This window comes from Hyperolius riggenbachi, chromosome 11 (assembly GCF_040937935.1).
Source record: "Hyperolius riggenbachi isolate aHypRig1 chromosome 11, aHypRig1.pri, whole genome shotgun sequence".
Lineage (NCBI taxonomy): Eukaryota > Metazoa > Chordata > Amphibia > Anura > Hyperoliidae > Hyperolius > Hyperolius riggenbachi.
Window position 1 is genome coordinate 157,717,312 of NC_090656.1, and position 17,702 is coordinate 157,735,013.

The 17,702-nt window shown below is 44.9% G+C and overlaps 1 protein-coding gene across 1 annotated transcript in view; it reads right to left on the reverse strand.

Annotated features, from left to right (window-relative positions):
• Nucleotides 1-17,702, reverse strand: part of BSCL2 (BSCL2 lipid droplet biogenesis associated, seipin) — a 354,626-nt gene that overhangs the window by 21,683 nt on the left and 315,241 nt on the right. Inside the window, exon 8 of the mRNA XM_068260670.1 lies at nt 8,594-8,656. Within this exon, the coding sequence (XP_068116771.1) occupies nt 8,594-8,656 (63 nt within the window). The remainder of the gene's footprint in view (nt 1-8,593; nt 8,657-17,702) is intronic.

The window sequence follows — 17,702 nt, forward strand, 5'->3', positions numbered from 1 at the left end:
AGCGTTTAAAAAATAGTGTGCTATATTTCGTTTACAAATAATGTTTAACAAATTTATAAATCATTAAATGTTTATGAAATCGGCAATTGTGAAAACTTTAATCTTCCCTGTTTCAAAAGTGAAACTTATAATTACGTTTATTAAAATAACGATAATATATGATTAATTGTTATAATTGTATATTATTGTGAAATCTGAAAATATTCTTTATAACGATGATATAAATATAACTACGTTCGTAATAAGTGTTGTAAAACATTAGTAAATATTACTAAAATTGTAGTAAAACTATACATAAGCCTACTCTCACACAGAACCCTCCCTGTACCTATACCTAACCCCTAGACCCCCCTGGTGGTGCCTAAACCTAAGACCCCCCTGGTGGTGCCTAAACCTAAGACCCCCCTGGTGGTGCCTAAACCTAAGACCCCCCTGGTGGTGCCTAAACCTAATACCCCCCTGGTGGTGCCTAAACCTAAGACCCCCCTGGTGGTGCTTAAAACTAACCACCCCAAAGCCCTCCCTGTACCTATCCATAACCCCTAGACCCCCTGGTGGTGCCTAAACCTAAGACCCCCCTGGTGGTGCCTAACCCTAATACCCCCCTGGTGGTGCCTAAACCTAAGACCCCTCTGGTGATGCCTAACCCTAACCACCCCCCTTAGTCATCGCTTTATTATGTGGATAATAATGTTTTAAAAATTGTGACTCCAAAAAATATATTCCAATTTACATTACGTACTGATCGCTTTATTTTGTGAATAATGTTTTAAAAACAGTAAGGGATAAAACTTTAAATAAAAAAATATATTGCAATTTACATTACGTACTGATCGCTTTATTTTGTGAATAATGTTTTAAAAACAGTAAGGGATAAAACTTTAAATAATGGTTTAATTATTTAAATAAGATAAATATGTTTAGTATTTTCATAAACGTTAATTCGGCACGGGTGCATTTTATAAACGTAAATCACCACAAGCTCAGTTATAAATCATTAAACATCTCCGGGCGCCGTTTGTAAACTTTATTTAGCTCCAGGCGCCGTTTGTAAACTTTATTTAGCTCCGGGCGCCGTTTGTAAACTTTATTTAGCTCCGGCGCCCTTTTTTCCTGCTCGGCGCCTATTAAACGTTATTTATTATGGGAGTGAATGGCGGCGCCCTTTTTGTCCACTAGCTGCCTGCGCCCTTTTTTCCCAGCTCCCTCCAAGCGGCCAGTGCAACAAGCCAAGCACATAGACGTGAGGGGACACCGACCAATAACGCGCTGTCAAAGGTTATAAGGCCTGATTCCCTCAAGTAACATCTCTCTCGTTAAGGCAACAACAAAAGTGAGGTGACAACATGTGATTTTAAAGTAACATCAAAAACACAACATTAGGGATTGTACTTCTTACATTACATAGCCACAAACTAATCACATCGATTAAGGCATCTAGCTCAGGGGTGACACATCCCACTAGGGCATCTCATGGGGGGCTCTTATCTCGCCAAGATGATCCGGTCCATAATAGGGCAAAAGAACCGCAATTGCTGGTCAATTACACACAAAGCCCAATATAATCATTATTGTTCTAGACTGGTCATTGCTGGTCAGAGATGCCCCCCATATAAGAGAATGTCCCTGTGCCCGTACAACACAGGTCGTTTGGTTATTATCAATTCTCCCGACCTTGTCTGGAATTACAACCTACAAAGTAGCATTAGGTAGATCTAGCCCACAGAACCTTAAAACGCAACTTATATCACAGTAAACAGGGTATCAAAACGTACATAGACAAAATATCAACATAGCATCCAGGCCCTTGCTTACGGATCAAGCATACAGGGAAATTCGGTTTTATCGTTGAGGCCAAGCAGTCCCATGGCCTCTCTCCTTAATAAAACTACTATATAAATTACTCATAAGGAGAATCAAAGTTAACTGGGGAATATGAAAAAAACACGTTTCCATAAATAAATTAGCACTAATAAAATAACTTTTCATGCATCCTGCCACTAATAAATAATATGAAGCAACAAAAAAGAGAACTGGCTCTTGGGTGCATGAAAATGAATAACTTTATTTATAAATCAACTATATATATCATCAAAATCAATCAAAATTAATACAAAACCCCCCACCAATAATTAAAATGTATTCAGCTCCACCATAAATTGCCACCAGGACGCTCAATCAATATTGTAACTAAGGGGCTGCAGTTCCCCCCCCCAAAAAAACTGTCAAACTGAAGCAATGAAGCAACTAGATATTAGTAGCTGGCTGGTTGATGCATAAAATCCAGTGTAAGAAATTCTCCAATCACAGCGATGAAAGCATCATGTCAGTTCACAAATACAGTTCCATGCAATGAAGCAAGATGGCACATGATAAAAGTCCACATGAGCATGCCCTCCAATCGCAAGGGCTAATATAACAGCAATGGATGGGTATTAGATGAAGCAAAGGCTGTCAGTAGCTGTTCATGCTGTTAGTAGGCAATATAGGTAAACCTTCAGGCTTGAATATATGAAGCAAACAGTCAGAACATGCAGGATGATAATATAGCCAAGCTGTGACTCAATGCAAAGCAAAGCAATGGAGATCTGAAGAATGTAATGGCAAAAGTCCAATGCTCAATGCTCAGTGCTCAGTGTCCAGGCATAGCAGAACCAGTTCAACACCAGCTCAAAGACCAAATGCAGTTGTTGAGCAAAACAGGCATGGTATAACTTGTTGTGTTAGCAAGAATCCACTGTTCAAAGTTCAAAATCCAGCCATGATGTTATGGATCGTACATGCATGTATAAATAGTTACCAGTCCTGCTGTGAGTTGGCAGTTCTAAGCATGATGAGGAGCCACGGATGGAATAGTGGAGGAGCTAGATCGCTGCAGGATAGCCTGACATGTTTCGCCGTTTACTAACGGCCTTTTCAGAGGCGAGCAGCGCAGAGCACACTTCACAGACGCCATAACGGCGTTCTTATATTAGCTGCGCTCCTCACGTCCACTAGCCACGCCCCCAACGTACACTCACACTAGCGCTCCGCACAATAGGGCGGCAATGCTCGGGCTAACGTCATTTTTCATTAAATTTTATATTTCACCATGTCCTGCTTTTCTGCTCATAGAGTTTTTCTAACTTTCTAAAGCTAGAATTAATCAGCTGTTCAGCGTTCCGTGCCCCTCTATCCCGTGCGCATTCCTCCCCCACCTGCTGTATAATCTCATCCCACTGTAACATGGCCCAAAAGAATTATGGCTGTTATATACATATGGTCTGATCAGAGTCCCTTAACGCAAATCTCCTAGAGGCTGAAATACCTCATATGCAGATACTATATAAATGACTCATAAGGAGAATCAAAGTTAACTGGGGAATATGAAAAAAAAACATTTTTCCATAAATAAATTAGCACTAATAAAATAACTTTCCATGTATCCTGCCAACAATAAATAATATGAAGCAACAAAAAAGAGAATTGGCTTTTGGGTGCATGAAAATTAATAAATAACTTTATTTATAAATCAACTATATATATATCATCAAAATCAATCAAAATTAATACAAAACTCCCCACCAATAATTAAAATGTATTCAGCTCCACCATAAATTGCCACCAGGACTCTCAATCAAGTAGCTGGCTGGTTGATGCATAAAATCAATCCATGCAATGAAGCAAGATCACTTTTATCATGTGCCATCTTGCTTCATTGCATGGAACTGTATTTGTGATTGGAGAATTTCTTACACTGGGTTTTATGCATCAACCAGCCAGCTACTAATATCTAGTTGCTTCAGTTTGACAGTTTTTTTGGGGGGGAACTGCAGCCCCTTAGTTACAATATTGATTGAGAGTCCTGGTGGCAAATTATGGTGGAGCTGAATACATTTTAATTATTGGTGGGGGGTTTTGTATTAATTTTGATTGATTTTGATAATATATAGTTGATTTATAAATAAAGTTATTTATTAATTTTCCTGCACCCAAGAGCCAATTCCCTTTTTTGTTGCTTCATATATATCTCCTTAATAAAAGTCTCTCTCTATCCCCCCCTCTACGGAGTATTTCTTATTTCTCTAGTGCTGCAAATCTAATATTGAACCTCTCTGTTTTATGTTCATCTCTCATGTGGGTAATAAATCGGGTGCAACCTTTTCCCGACTTCACTGACCCGATATGTTCACCAAATCTCACTTCCATCAGTCTTGTCGTCTGACCTATATAAAATCGGTCACAGGGACATAGCATAACATAAACCACAAAATCTGTCTGGCAAGTAAAAAAAACCCTTTTATCTGCACTCTCTTTTCCCAATTATATGCATTTCTGCGTCATTAACTTTGCACACCATTTACAACGTCCACATCTGTGGTTACTAGTCGGAAGGGCAGTGCTGAGCCAGTCTTTAGGTTTTGGCGTAACAAACTCAATGCTGGTTAAAAGATTACCCAGAGTAGGGGCTCGCCTGAAGGCCACCCTTGGGACCTTCCGTGAAATCGACATCAATTCTGGATCTCTTGTAATCATTGACCAATTTGTGTGTATGGCTTTTCTGATATGGTCTGCCATCGACGAATAATCAAAGGTAAACGTCGTTCTCTCGCCAGTGTTGTCGTAATTTCGATCTATTAAGTAGATCTGGGTCGTAACCTCTTCTCTGGAACCTTGCAGTGAGTTCTCTCGCCTGTACCTCGAAGTCTATATCCCTGCTAATGTTTCTTCTCAGTCTTAAAAACTGGCCGTTGGGGATGGCCTCAGTGACGTGCAGAGGTGTATCTAGAGGGGTGCAGGCATGGCTTGTGCCATGGGCGCCACAGCACCATTGGGCGCCATGGCTGCCTCCTCCTCCCTCATGCTTCACCACCATACTGAAGGATGCCTCACAGGCATTTGTACCTGCTCTTATACTGGAGGACATCTCTCACTACATATGCTGGGGGGGGGGGGTCTACTTATGCTGGGGAACACCTGCCAAATCTATACTGGAGCGGGTTACTTATACTGAGGGGAACCTCTCATTACCTATACTGAGGGACTACTTTTACTGGGGGGATACCTCTTGCCACTTATGCTAAAGAAGGCTACTTATACTGGGGAGACATCTCTAACTAAATATACTAGGAGGGCAACGTAAACATGGGTCTACTTATACTGGGTGAACTACCTCTGGTTACCTATACTAGGGTGCTACCTCTGGTTACTTTTACTTGGGGGTTAACAACCTATACTGGGGAGATGTGTATCATTGCAAGAAAAGAAGCTGTTATTGTGGGACAAGGTGGTCTGTTGAGGGAGGAGGGGCGCAATTTCAGTGTTTGCCATAGGCGCTATGTCACCCAGATACGCCCCTGGTGACGTGTCTAGGGTGAAAACTCTGTGCATTGAGAATTGAATTGGTGGCAGTGTTTTTTCTATAGCCCCTAGTGATCATTTTACCATCCTCTATCACCAGCTTGATGTCTAGAACCTAGGTTCTCAACAAGTGGTGCGAGTACCCCAGGGGGTACTTCTGATGGTTCCAGGGGGTACTCGGGCTTGATATACTTAACAAAGAATAACAAGTTTAGAGTTTTAGAAAATTATAGATCCTATTTAAACAACACCAAATTAGTGTTTTAGCTCATTAAAAGCAATAGTAAATGCTTGGAAATGGTTTAGAACCAATTATCATGTGCTACAATTAAATATATATTTGTCAAGGGGTACTTGTGATAATGTTTACTCAGCTAGGGGGTACTTGGTGAGGACAGGGTTTTAAAAGCAGTACTTACCAACAAAATGTTGAGAAACACTGGTCTAGAAAGATCACCTCAGACCTATCAATTTCTGAAGTAAATTGCATATTGACCTAGTTTTGGTTCAAGTACTGCGTGAATTCAGCAAACTGCCCCTCCGTTCCCGACCACACCACCAGGATATCGTCCACGTACCTTGACCACTGTCTGACGAGCCCCCGGAATGGATTCTGGTCCGAGAGCACGGCAGACTCCTCCCACGCCCCCAAAAAGAGGTTTGCGTAGGAGCACGCCACGGGGGTTCCCATAGCCTTCGCAGACACCTGGTGGTACTAGTTACGATCGAATAAAAACACATTGTGTATAAGGACAAATTCCAAGCATTCAAGGATACATTCAACATATTTTTCATCCTTATTGGTGCGCAACAAAATTCGTTTGACCGCGGAGATTTCCATGGCATGTGGGATCCGGCTGTACAGGCTGACCACATCAATGGTGGCCAGTCTGTCACCGGGGACCCACGTGGTGTGCTCCACCATTCGCAACACCTCAAGAGTGCCCTTAAGATAGGACAGAACCCCCTCAAGTAAGGGGCGTAGAAGGTGGTCAAGGTACCTGGACAGCCTCTCCGTGAGCGACCCACAGCCAGATACTATGGGTCGTCCCGGTGGTGATGTCAGGGATTTATGAAGTTTGGCTATATGATACCAGACTGGACGCTGAGGAAAGAGTGGGAGCAGATCTACAGCCAATCTCTTAGAAACATAGCCCTCTTCCACACCTCTACGGAGTAGTGTGTGGAGGCTATTTTGATAATGTGTGGTGGGATCGGAGGGCAGCGGGCGACAGATATCTTTATCCTCAAGCTGTCTTGCTGACGCCTCGCAATATTGCGCAGTAGACATAATAACAAGGTTACCCCCCTTGTCTGCCTTTCTCAATACCACCTAACGATTTTTCTTAAGCCATGTCAATGCTCCCACTTCTTCCCGGGTCAAGTTGGATTCTGCGTTGTCAGATTTCTGCCTTTATGTCCCTCAGTGTACATTCGAAAAAGTGCTCCAAGATCGACCCTGGAACAGTTGGGAAGGGCTGCACCGATCTACACGCCCTGAAAGAACCTACATCATCCAAACTCAAACACATTTGATCTTTTATATCTATTTCTTTTTTTTGATCGGCTTCTGCAATCAGATCTTCCAATACCTTCAAAATCTCATCAGTGGGGTTCAACTGCACCCAAGGATAAAAACCAAGTGTGCTAGTATCATTATCCCCTATTATTTGAGTGAGGGGGGGGAATTCAGTGTTAGCTGTTTGTCCCTCAATCTGTGCCTGCAGGGGGTTCAGGCTTAGCCTATCCATTCCTGTATTTGCACTTAATATCATTGGGGAGGCCAATATGGCCTGTAGTCTTTGACCCGTGCGGGGTCCCCCTTGCTCTACTTGTTGGGGCGGATCATCTTGACTGAATTTCTGGGCGATGACTAATTTACGGACTGATTTCAATAAATCGATAGTAAAGGGGATGAAGTCGAATCTTTGGGTTGGACAAAAGTTTAAACCTTTCCTCAAGAGTGTAATACATTCTGGTGGAATGTCCACTCCAGAGATATTCACTACTTGTAAATCTTCTTTGTCTAGGACTCTGCTTTCCGTTTCTTTTTCACTGGTTTTAGGATGCTGGATCCATCCCATCTGACTGCTTTCAGTCTTCTTATTAGCTCTTCTCCTTCCTCCTCTTCTGATTCATCTCCTAAAGGGGGTGCCACACCTGCACATCCTTCTTTTGGGTCCTGGTTACTACTCCCTTTCTTCTTATCTTTATTTTTAACGTTCTTTTTAGGATTCCTCTTTTTGACAGGTAGTTGGTTTCCTTTCCCTTGCCCTTGTTCACTATCAGAACCAGAATCAGTGGTCCAATACCCTCTTCCTTTTGGGTTTCTTCTATTTGGGACTGGTGGTCTCCAATTGAAGATTTTTTTCCTGTCAAAATCTTCCTTGTCCTTGTAGAATTTTCTTAACTTTCTAGTTTTAATCTCGTCTTGTGTTTTCAAAATTTTAGTCTCAATTTTAGAGGTGACTGTAGTGAATTTCTCCTTGGTAACCAAGACTTTATAGCTGGTTTTAGTATCTTGAAGTTCGTCTGAAACTTTATTGTATTCCTAAATAGTGCGAGCCAATACTATGTTCTGTAGTCTCTACGCTAGGTCTAGATAGGCTGTAGTCCTATCTAGACCTAGCGGTCTAGATAGGACTACATTAAAATGTGGAATGCATTAACACAGGAAGTAGTTATGGCAAATGTTATATCTGCATTAAAGGGGCCTTAGATTATTTACTTGCACTGAAAGACATCCATGGCTATACTTAACAGGTAATTCCTGGTGGTGTAAATCCAAGGATTTTATCTGATTGCTATCTGGAGTCAGGAAGGATTTTTTTCCTCTTAGGGTTAATTGGCCCAAGCTTTGTAAAGGTTTTTTTTTGCGTTCCTGTGGATTAACTGAGATATGTGAAGGTGCAGACTAGTGTTCTACCTTATTCTCTGGTTGAACTCAATGGGCGCATGTCTTTTTTCAACTTTTTTTTGTCTGTAAGGGGGTGGGGCTATGCGACACAAATTGCAGCTCAAAGGGTCTCAGAGGCAGAGTCGTACCAATAACCCCAGCAAGTCATAACTTTTTAAGAGAACATAGTACATGCCATGTATATTTTGGGCTTTAAGGGGCTCTCTTCCTGTTTTGCAAACAGGCAGTAATGGAAACCCTTTAATACAGATACAACTATCAAAACAAACATGCAATGGTTTTCCTCATTCTAACAGACCGTAAAAAAAATTCTGACAGTTTTAATAACATTCCCACCTGTGTCAGTTTCAGTGTCATCAGTATGTCCAAGTGTCTCTGCATCTGGAGGTGCATCTTGATCTATAAAAAAAAACACAAGCACAATAAATAAACCTGTGTATGTACCAGAGGACTGACTGACCGTAATAAAGCTCTCCTGGTTTCTCTTTTGGGTAAGTAGAAGTGGCAATGGTGGTTTGTAAATTACATTCATCAACATGTCTAGAGAGCCTGCAGGTGGACTGTTCTAGCCTTCAGCATATTGTAATGGCTTGAGGAAACTATTGTAAATGGTAGATGCATTGTTCAAATGCTGGAAGGAGATGACCACCCCAAACGCGTTTTGCACTGTATATTTCACATAACCAAACCATTGAGAATACGGAAGTCTAACTGCAGGTTCAGACAAGTCAATGTATAACTGCTGACAAACACCAGCACAGCATTCCCAGGGACTGGGACAGCTTTGGGTCCTACAGCAGAAAAGCATTTAACCTCTTCCAGACGTTAGTGATTGAATCTACGCCCTGTTTTGACCCCCGTTCCGCTGCTAGGGTGTAGATTTCTATCATCCCGTCGCGTGTTCTTGCCACTACCGCCGATCGAGTCGCTGCTCCCCCACCGCAGATCACTCGCCCATGCTAGTAGTTTAATATCTATTAGTTTTATTATTATATTAACTTTTAATTGATTGCTTATAACGGCTCAAGTGGATGCTGAAGTATCCACTCTGCGCTAGTGACAAATCTACAAATAGTCGTATAAATGTTGTTTCCTATTATGTTGTTGTCTTTGTAAAAGGATGCCCGACAAGTCCTGAGCAGCCCTTAACATTATTTTTATATATATTGTTTTTCAATTCATATTAATTGTAATGAATGTAATATTAATTGTAATGAATGTTATATGCACATCGCCCCCTCCCGATTTCATTGGCTGGGCGTGTGTTCAAGTTTTAACTGACAGCACACACACTGTCTATTTGAACCACGGCGTCTAGCTACCGCATCACCAAAAGAAGGCGTGGTTAAGTGCTGAAACACGTAGTGACGTCAGATAGCATCACGTGACCATCTCCCGCTCGCTGACCATCCTTCCCGGCATTCTATCGCATCTTCCAGCACTGGCCAAGCTCAGATGCTGTGAGAGAATTCGCTGGCGGCCTTGGACATGCTTTATACTACTTCACTTGTGTAAGTGCAACTTTATTAGCATTTTTATGTAATAAAAAAAGTGAATGCACTATCTTCCTTTCCTCTTGTTTCCTACATATAGACCACTGGCACCACCCAGCAATGGGAGCAGCTCCTGCAGCAAAGGACTTTATTGTTAAAGGGCCATAACAGTGGTTACCAAGCGCAAGGTTATTGTTTTTTGACAACAGAAGACATAGCCTGCTTTAGTATTAGTGACAGCATGATCTATTCCTCCTCTTTTCACTCCTACTCCTTCACGGCCTCCCCCAAAAAATGTATAAAAAAAGAGGCGCCAGAAGAGTAAAAATGGTTAAAAATACAGAGGAGGCAGTGGTGGACTTACCTCCCTCCAAGCAGACACAAGTACTGTCGATTTTGAAAATCACAGCAATTGTATTAACATACTCCAAAATGTCGTGCAATGCGTTTCACAGGCGTAGCCCTGCTTCATCAGGCAGTATAGATTTTTGAAGAATGTTAATAAAATTTCAGTGATTTTCAAACTCGACAGTATTAAAATTCCATTTGAATTTGCTCAATCTAAGTGCAGACAACAGATTGGTACCATTTTCATATACCATTTTTTATTTTATGGGGCAGCCTGTCAGGGTTGCTCATCCGGATTCCGGATATCCGGGTAACACGGATATACGACCATTTTTACGCTATGCGGGTGGATCTGGATCCCGGATACCTGGGCCCAAATCCGGATAGCTCTATGCGGATATTTGGGCGGATATCCGGTGGATATCTGGATCCGGATACTGTTACCATGGAGATGACGTCCATGACATCATTGAGCCAATCAGAGGGCTCCCAGCCTAAGCAACTAATCACAGAGAGGAAGTCTGGCCAGCCCCCCCTCCCTGTATATAAAGCAGCGGTCACGATGGATATAGTCATCCTTGCTTCGAGACTGCCACAGAGAAATATCTCTATTGTGTTTGGCTGAAGCAAGTGCATTATACTGTGTAAAAACCCAGCGTTTTTGCAGCTTAACACCTGCATTATACCACTGCTGTATTGTTGTGTAGATAGCTAGCTCTGTTGTGAGTTTAGTGTGTGAGTGTCAGTCTCTGACTGTGCTTCTGGCTGCATCAGCTCTCTAGGTCCTGTGACTGTCTGTGTCTGTGTGTGTACTGTTGTGCACATAGGCCAGCCCAGTGCTATATTATTAGCCTTTAGCTAATAGTACTTATTATTAGCCTTTTATTATTAGCCTTAATAGGTACAGCATTATAGTTTAGGGAATAGGATTACAGTGCTATTGTGTGTAGTTAGTACTGCAGTTAGTTGTTAGAGTACTGTGTAATCTTACTACAGGTTACTGCAGTGCTGCTGTCTCTGTGCTGAGTGCCAGTGTATGTGACAGTCTAGACCGTTAGTGTGCACACTGTCTTGTACTCTGCTGTCTGTCAGTGCTGATTAAAGTCCAACACCAATTCCCCCAATTTCAATAAAGTACAAGTACCCCACATCCATCAATCATCCATCACACAAACTAGTTGTACTATCATCATGTCTGCTGGAACTGGCACCCGAGGAAAGAGCAAGGGCAAGAAGAGAGGGAACGCTGGCACTGTCACCGCCAGCAGTTCTGCCGCACCAATGCTCATTCCACCGGTAGCCACTGGCCGTGGACGCACTGGGCGCCCAGCTGATAGGAGGAGTCACGTTGCAGAGGTGCAGCAGCATGTAGTAGCGGCAATTTTTCAGCAGGGTCGGCGCCACAAATTGGAGGAGAAAGACGCCGAGCCTGTGATACAGCTAATGGTGGATGAGCAGGGCACCACCAGCTCTACAACAGAAAGCTCCACCCCCACCACCACTCCTGTTGGCAGGAGCTGCAGCAGCCGCCCAACAGCAGTGCATGACTTTGATGAGGATATTCTGTGCGCTATTGGATATGTGGAGAAGTCACAGATGGTGACGGTGATTGTTGGGGAGGGGTCCTTGCCTGATGTGTCAGCAGAAGAGGAGTTGGGGGGGGTCCGCAACATCCCAGCAGTTGTTTGAGGAGGGGTAGTATGATGATGCTGATAATTTATGATGATGAGGTGAAGGACCAAGACTACCAACCACAGGAGGGGGAAGTTGTTAGCTGTAAGTCAGAGGAGGAGGATGCGTCGGTGGGTCTGTCTAGGAGGAACAACATTGCTGACATTGGCAGGAGCAGCAGTGGGTATATAATGCGTGACCCACAGCCTGCTGCTTTATCTTCTGCCGCTACCACCACCAGCCGCACCACTCAACCCCAGGCCCCAACTGCAACAACCGCAGGGAGAAAAGCAGCAGCAGCCCAATCAGGGCGTAAGGGGAAATTTTTATCCCCAATGGCAGTTCTTTGATCTTCCGTCAGCGGACAGCAAGTTCGTCACATGTAAGGTGTGCCAGGTGAAGCTGAGCAGAGGTTGCACCCCCGCCAACTATGGCACCTCCAGCTTCATTAACCACCTGGCAAATTAACATTACACTGAGCATCAGGGGTTCATGAGGCTGAAGGAAGCTGGCGCTAGCAGTGTTCCAGCCAAAACCACCACCACCAGAACCCCCTTTGCCACTCCTGCCGACACTGAAGCCTGTTCAGGCAGCCAGTCCTCAGTGGTCTCCTCTGCTCCCTCCTCGGCATCCCGTGCAAGCCAGAAGCACCATGAGACCCGTTTGACCGGGTCCTTTGCTTTCAGGGCTCAGCCTCCCAGCAGCCGTCGGATCCGCCTGCTTAACGGCCTGCTTGCACGGGCCATGACCTCCCAGCTCCTCCCATACTCCTTTGTGCAGGAGGGGAGCCACATGCGTGCACTCCTGCAGTGCGCAGCGCCGGATCGGCCTGTCCCCAGTCGGCACTATTTTTCCCGAACGACCATCCCAGCACTACACCGCTTCGCGGTGGCCAACGTGGAACGTGGGCTTGAGCATGCGGTGGGGGAGCAGGTCCATGTAACCATGGACTCATGGTCAAGCCGGTTCGGGACAGGCTGCTACCTGTCCTTTACCGCTCAATGGGTCAGTTTGGTGGAAGGGGGTGAGGAGGGGACAGCAGCAGCATCATCAAGCCAGTGGGTGGTGCCACCCCGCAGCAGGGTCAGGGGAAGTGCATCAGGTTCCTCTACTCTGGTTCAACCCTCCGGCAAACCCGCCACCGCCAAACGCCCCCGCCTCAGCAGCAGTGTGAAGGCCCGCCACTTCCCCCAGCACTGCTGGAGATGGTCAGCCTGGGCAAGAATAAACTGACAGCAGACCACGTCCTGGACAAACTCCAAGAGCAGGAGAGGAGTTGGCTAACCCCCAGATGCCTCAGATTCGGAGAGGTGGTGTCCGATAATGGGGCCAACCTTGTTGCTGCCATCCACTGAGGAGACCTCACCCACATCCCCTGTCTGGCCCACGTCCTGAACCTGGTGGTTCAGAAATTTCTGAGCACTTATCAGGGGATGGAGCCACTTTTAAAAGCGGCTCGCAAAACGGTGGATTATTTCCGCCGCTCGGGCGGTGCCCTAGCGGCCCTGGAAGCCGTGCAGCTGGAGCTGAACCTGCCATGGCACCGTCTGATCATAGTTACATAGTTACATAGTTATTTTGGTTGAAAAAAGACATACGTCCATCGAGTTCAACCAGTATAAAGTACAACACCAGCCTGCTCCCTCACATATCCCTGCTGATCCAGAGGAAGGCGAAAAAACCCTTACAAGGCATGGTCCAATTAGCCCCTAAAGGGAAAAATTCCTTCCCGACTCCAGATGGCAATCAGATAAAATCCCTGGATCAACATCATTAGGCATTACCTAGCAATTGTAATCATAGAATACTGTGAGATGAAATAAAGGAGGGGTGTGACCTGACTGAGTACAAACAAGCAAAATCGCTTTCAAAAAAAAAAAAGAAAAAAATTATATGCAAAAACCTTTATTCAAAACATGTACTAACATTAAAAACATGAAATATATATAACAAATCCCGCCAAACAGCCCGCCAGCCACCCAAACCTACCCGCCACCCCCCAGAGGGTGCCCCGAACCTCCCAGATCCCACCACTTCACTGGAAAGTATACACTGAATCAATCTGAAACTGCGCAGTTTTCCAATGAAGCCTGTCTGAGCTCTACAGATGAAGAGGTTATAGGTACAATTCTACCATTGCAGATTGACCTCTGAGTTTTCTAGGAAATTTCACTAAAGTGCTGATGTCTAGCCAAAGTTCATGAGCCAGCCGTGAGTATATTGTAGTTGATGTCATATAGTAACAGGATGCCACTGAAGTGATAGCTTCACATATGTTCATATGTTCATGCAACCTGTAGTTGGCTAATCACAAAGGAACCAGCAAATTTACCAATCAAAATTGAAGCAGATTAGTGTGTGGTTCGGTCCAGCAAGGTCAAAGCAAGGCATATATAGCAAATGTAGCAATGATATGACAGCAGCCCAGCTTGGTCAGCATGGCACAATATGCATAAATGCAGGTCACCAGCATGCGGTTTCGCTAATCCCGTCAATATGGTAGATTTGCCAGTCGAAATCAAACAGGTTAATGTGCACAGTTCAGCCCAGCAGAAATCAGAGCAAGCATATAAAGCAGGTGTATCAAAAGAAGCAGCAACAGCACAGCTGGATCAGCATAGCACAGCGTGCATGGATGTCAGTCATCAAGTTCATGCATGTGAAACATGAGGAAAAATAGCATGGCCAGATGCTTGGGCTCCTTGCTGGAGCAATGCCTGTGCCCACAGGGCTCTTACTGTGTCCTGCGTATGTGGTTCTTGTTGGCTCGTGATGAATGTGCTGGGCTGCGAGGAAGAAGCAGTGCTGACCAGGATGCCAGAGGCTCAGGAGGGCTGCAGGAGGAGTGCGGTGGCGTGCTGGTGGCGGAGGACGGTGTCCTCTATCGATTTCGCCGGCTCTTCCGGCTTCTTCAGGAGGCGTGTCCCACCACACATGGCGCCGCAGCTATGTGCAGGCCGCCGGCCAATCCGGCCGCAGGTACATCGCCGCCCGCCCCCACCCCAGGGCCGCCGCGAGCGGGGGGGCGGGGCAGGCAGACACGAAGGGCGCGCCCCACTGGCGCGCGCGATGCGCCCGCCAGGCCCCGCCCCCCCGCACGCAGGCCCAGGGGAGGGGGCGGGCGGCGCGAAAAGGCAGCCGGATCAGACGGCGGCAGCACAAAAACCACAAGCACCCAATACATATCCCCAAGCAAGCAGGGCTACCGCCCCCAAGTTCAATCCAATAGGTCTACACAATACAAACACAAAAATCATGTATATATATATATATATATAAAGGCACAACGGCCAGTATCATTTAAACATTAAAATAGATAGAGTGATTCTCCGTTCAATCTTAAGCTACATATACCCCCCTCCCTTATAGAGGAAGACACGCTACATGCATGCTGCCATCCAGAGGGGAGAGAATTGCCAATCAGGGCACTTCATTATATCATCAAGATTATATATAAAAAATACGGAGTTTCCTCAATGAGATGCCCCAGTGTGAAGCCCCAAAGCCCCCACCTCCTAAGGCTACACACAGACGCAGGTGATGCGTGAACACTACAAACATGCAGTCAACACCTTCACTGCAGTGGGAGGAAAGGAACATAACTAGTATTTTCGTTAAGACCCGGTGATTTAGTCGCCTGCAGGTCAAAAATCCATCGTGCTACACGTTGCAAAAGCAAGCGGTCCATATTACCACCTCTCACAGCATTGTGGATCCGATCCAAGCCAACAAAACGTAAACATTGAAAATTCCCCCCATGGACAAATTTGAAATGTCTTGCCACAGGGGTAAGGCTGTTAAGGTTAGTACTTTTAATACTTGCAATATGCTGTGAAATTCGCGAGCGGAATTCGTTTTTGGTCTTACCCACGTAAAAAGCCCCACAAGGGCAAATTAACAAATAAACGACCAAAGATGTACTACAATTCACATAATGTGGGAAATGCCAAACTCGGCCATCAGGTAAATTGACCGACTTCCCCACCTGAATGTATCGACATACCGAGCAACCGCCACACGTATATGTGCCAGTCGCTTTACAATGTTTAGTGCTGGTCTGGGGATCCACAAAGTGGCTGTTGACAAGAAAATCTCGTAGGGAAGGGGCCCTGCGGTATGAAAAAAGGGGAGCCTCTGTTACAATCGTGCCTAGTTTAGTGTCATTGACAAGGATGTGCCAATGTTTCTCCAATATGCTTGATACATCTCGATGTTGGGCTGAAAACTTTGTACAAAACCTCACTGTCTCAGACCTATTGCGAGTGATGTCTCTCCTCGTCTCCAGCAGTGAAGTTCTATTGCTGGTTTCTGCTCTTTTATATGCCTTCCTGAGAATCCCATCCCTGTAACCCCTTTGTCTGAATCTGGACCTCAGCTGGGCCGCCTCACCTCGAAAGGTATCGTCCTCCGAACAATTGCGTCGAACCCGCAATTATTGTCCGGTGAGTATACCATTAATCGTGTGACTAGGATGAAAGCTTTCAGCTCTCAACAATGCATTAGTAGCAGTTTCCTTCCTATACAACCGTGTAGATATGAGGCCATCAGCCGAGACTTGAACCAGAAGATCCAAAAATGGGACCTCAGCCTGACTCTTATGCATAGTGAATTTCAAATTCCAAATGTTGTTGTTAATAATTTTAATAAAATCGAGACAGGAGATCCTCTCCACCCGTCCAGAAGACCAATATGTCGTCAATGTACCTGTGCCAGGCCAAAGCGTGGCACAGGTACATCGACAGGTCCTCATCGGAAAATAGTTCTCTCTCCCACGCCCCCAGGTACAGGTTGGCATACGACGGAGCACACGTGGTGCCCATCGCGGCCCCCTGCACCTGGAGGTAGTGGGTGTCCTCAAACATAAAAATGTTGTTTTTCAAAATGAAATCAAGTAGGGTTAGTAGAAACATATTGTGGGCCGTATTTTGTAAACTTAACTCTCCAAGAAAAATTCTAACGGCCTCTATCCCAAGGTCATGTGGTATACATGAATAGAGGGCCTCGACGTCCAGGGTCACCAACAGAACACCAGGCGGGAGCTGTAAGTTCTCCAAAATTTGTAAAAGGTGGGACGAATCACGAACATATGATGGTAAGGCCCGAACGTGTGATTGAAGATGTCTGTCCACATAGATACTGGCACGTTCAGTAAGGGAACCCCTGCCCGATACAATCGGGCGTCTTGGGGGCTTCCTTAGATCTTTGTGGACTTTAGGGAGCGAATAGAACGTCGGCAAAATTGGATATAGAACTTTTAAAAATGTGACTGTATCTAGATCAATTATCGTGCGGGATAAAGCATCGTCGATAATAGCGAACAACTCCCCCTGGCAACGTGTGGCCCTGGACGGAGAAACCCTCACATAACAATTGCGCTGTCCCAAAATATCCAGGCACATCTCTCTATACAAATCGACCTTCATAAGCACAATATTTCCCCCCTTATCTGATGGCTTGATGACCCATCTTTTGTTGGTCATTAATTCTGTGAGTGTGTTTCGTTCAAGTAGGTTCAGATTATCTCTATCTGTCCTACGGCCCTTTAATTTAGAAATGTCCTTCTCCACCACCTCAATGAAGGTTTTTAAATTTGGAAAGATAGAAAAAGGTGGAAATTTCTTAGAAGAATTACGTAGTCCCACCTCGTCTAAATTAGGGACGAAGTAGGATGCATGTAAATTGTCACCTTCTGGCTGAGAGTCTATCTCGACATTGTCATTTAATTCATTCAACATTTGGAGAGCAGTGAGATCTTCCTCTGACCACGGTTTCTCATGTGTGTGTGAAAGAGTCTTTTTCCTCAATTTGTCACCATAGAGGGCCTGTAATAAAATCCGTCTCCCAAAAAGGTGTAGGTCAACTATCGTGTCAAAAACGTTTACATTATATGTGGGACAGAAGCCCAGTCCTTTAGATAATAATGACAGATATGC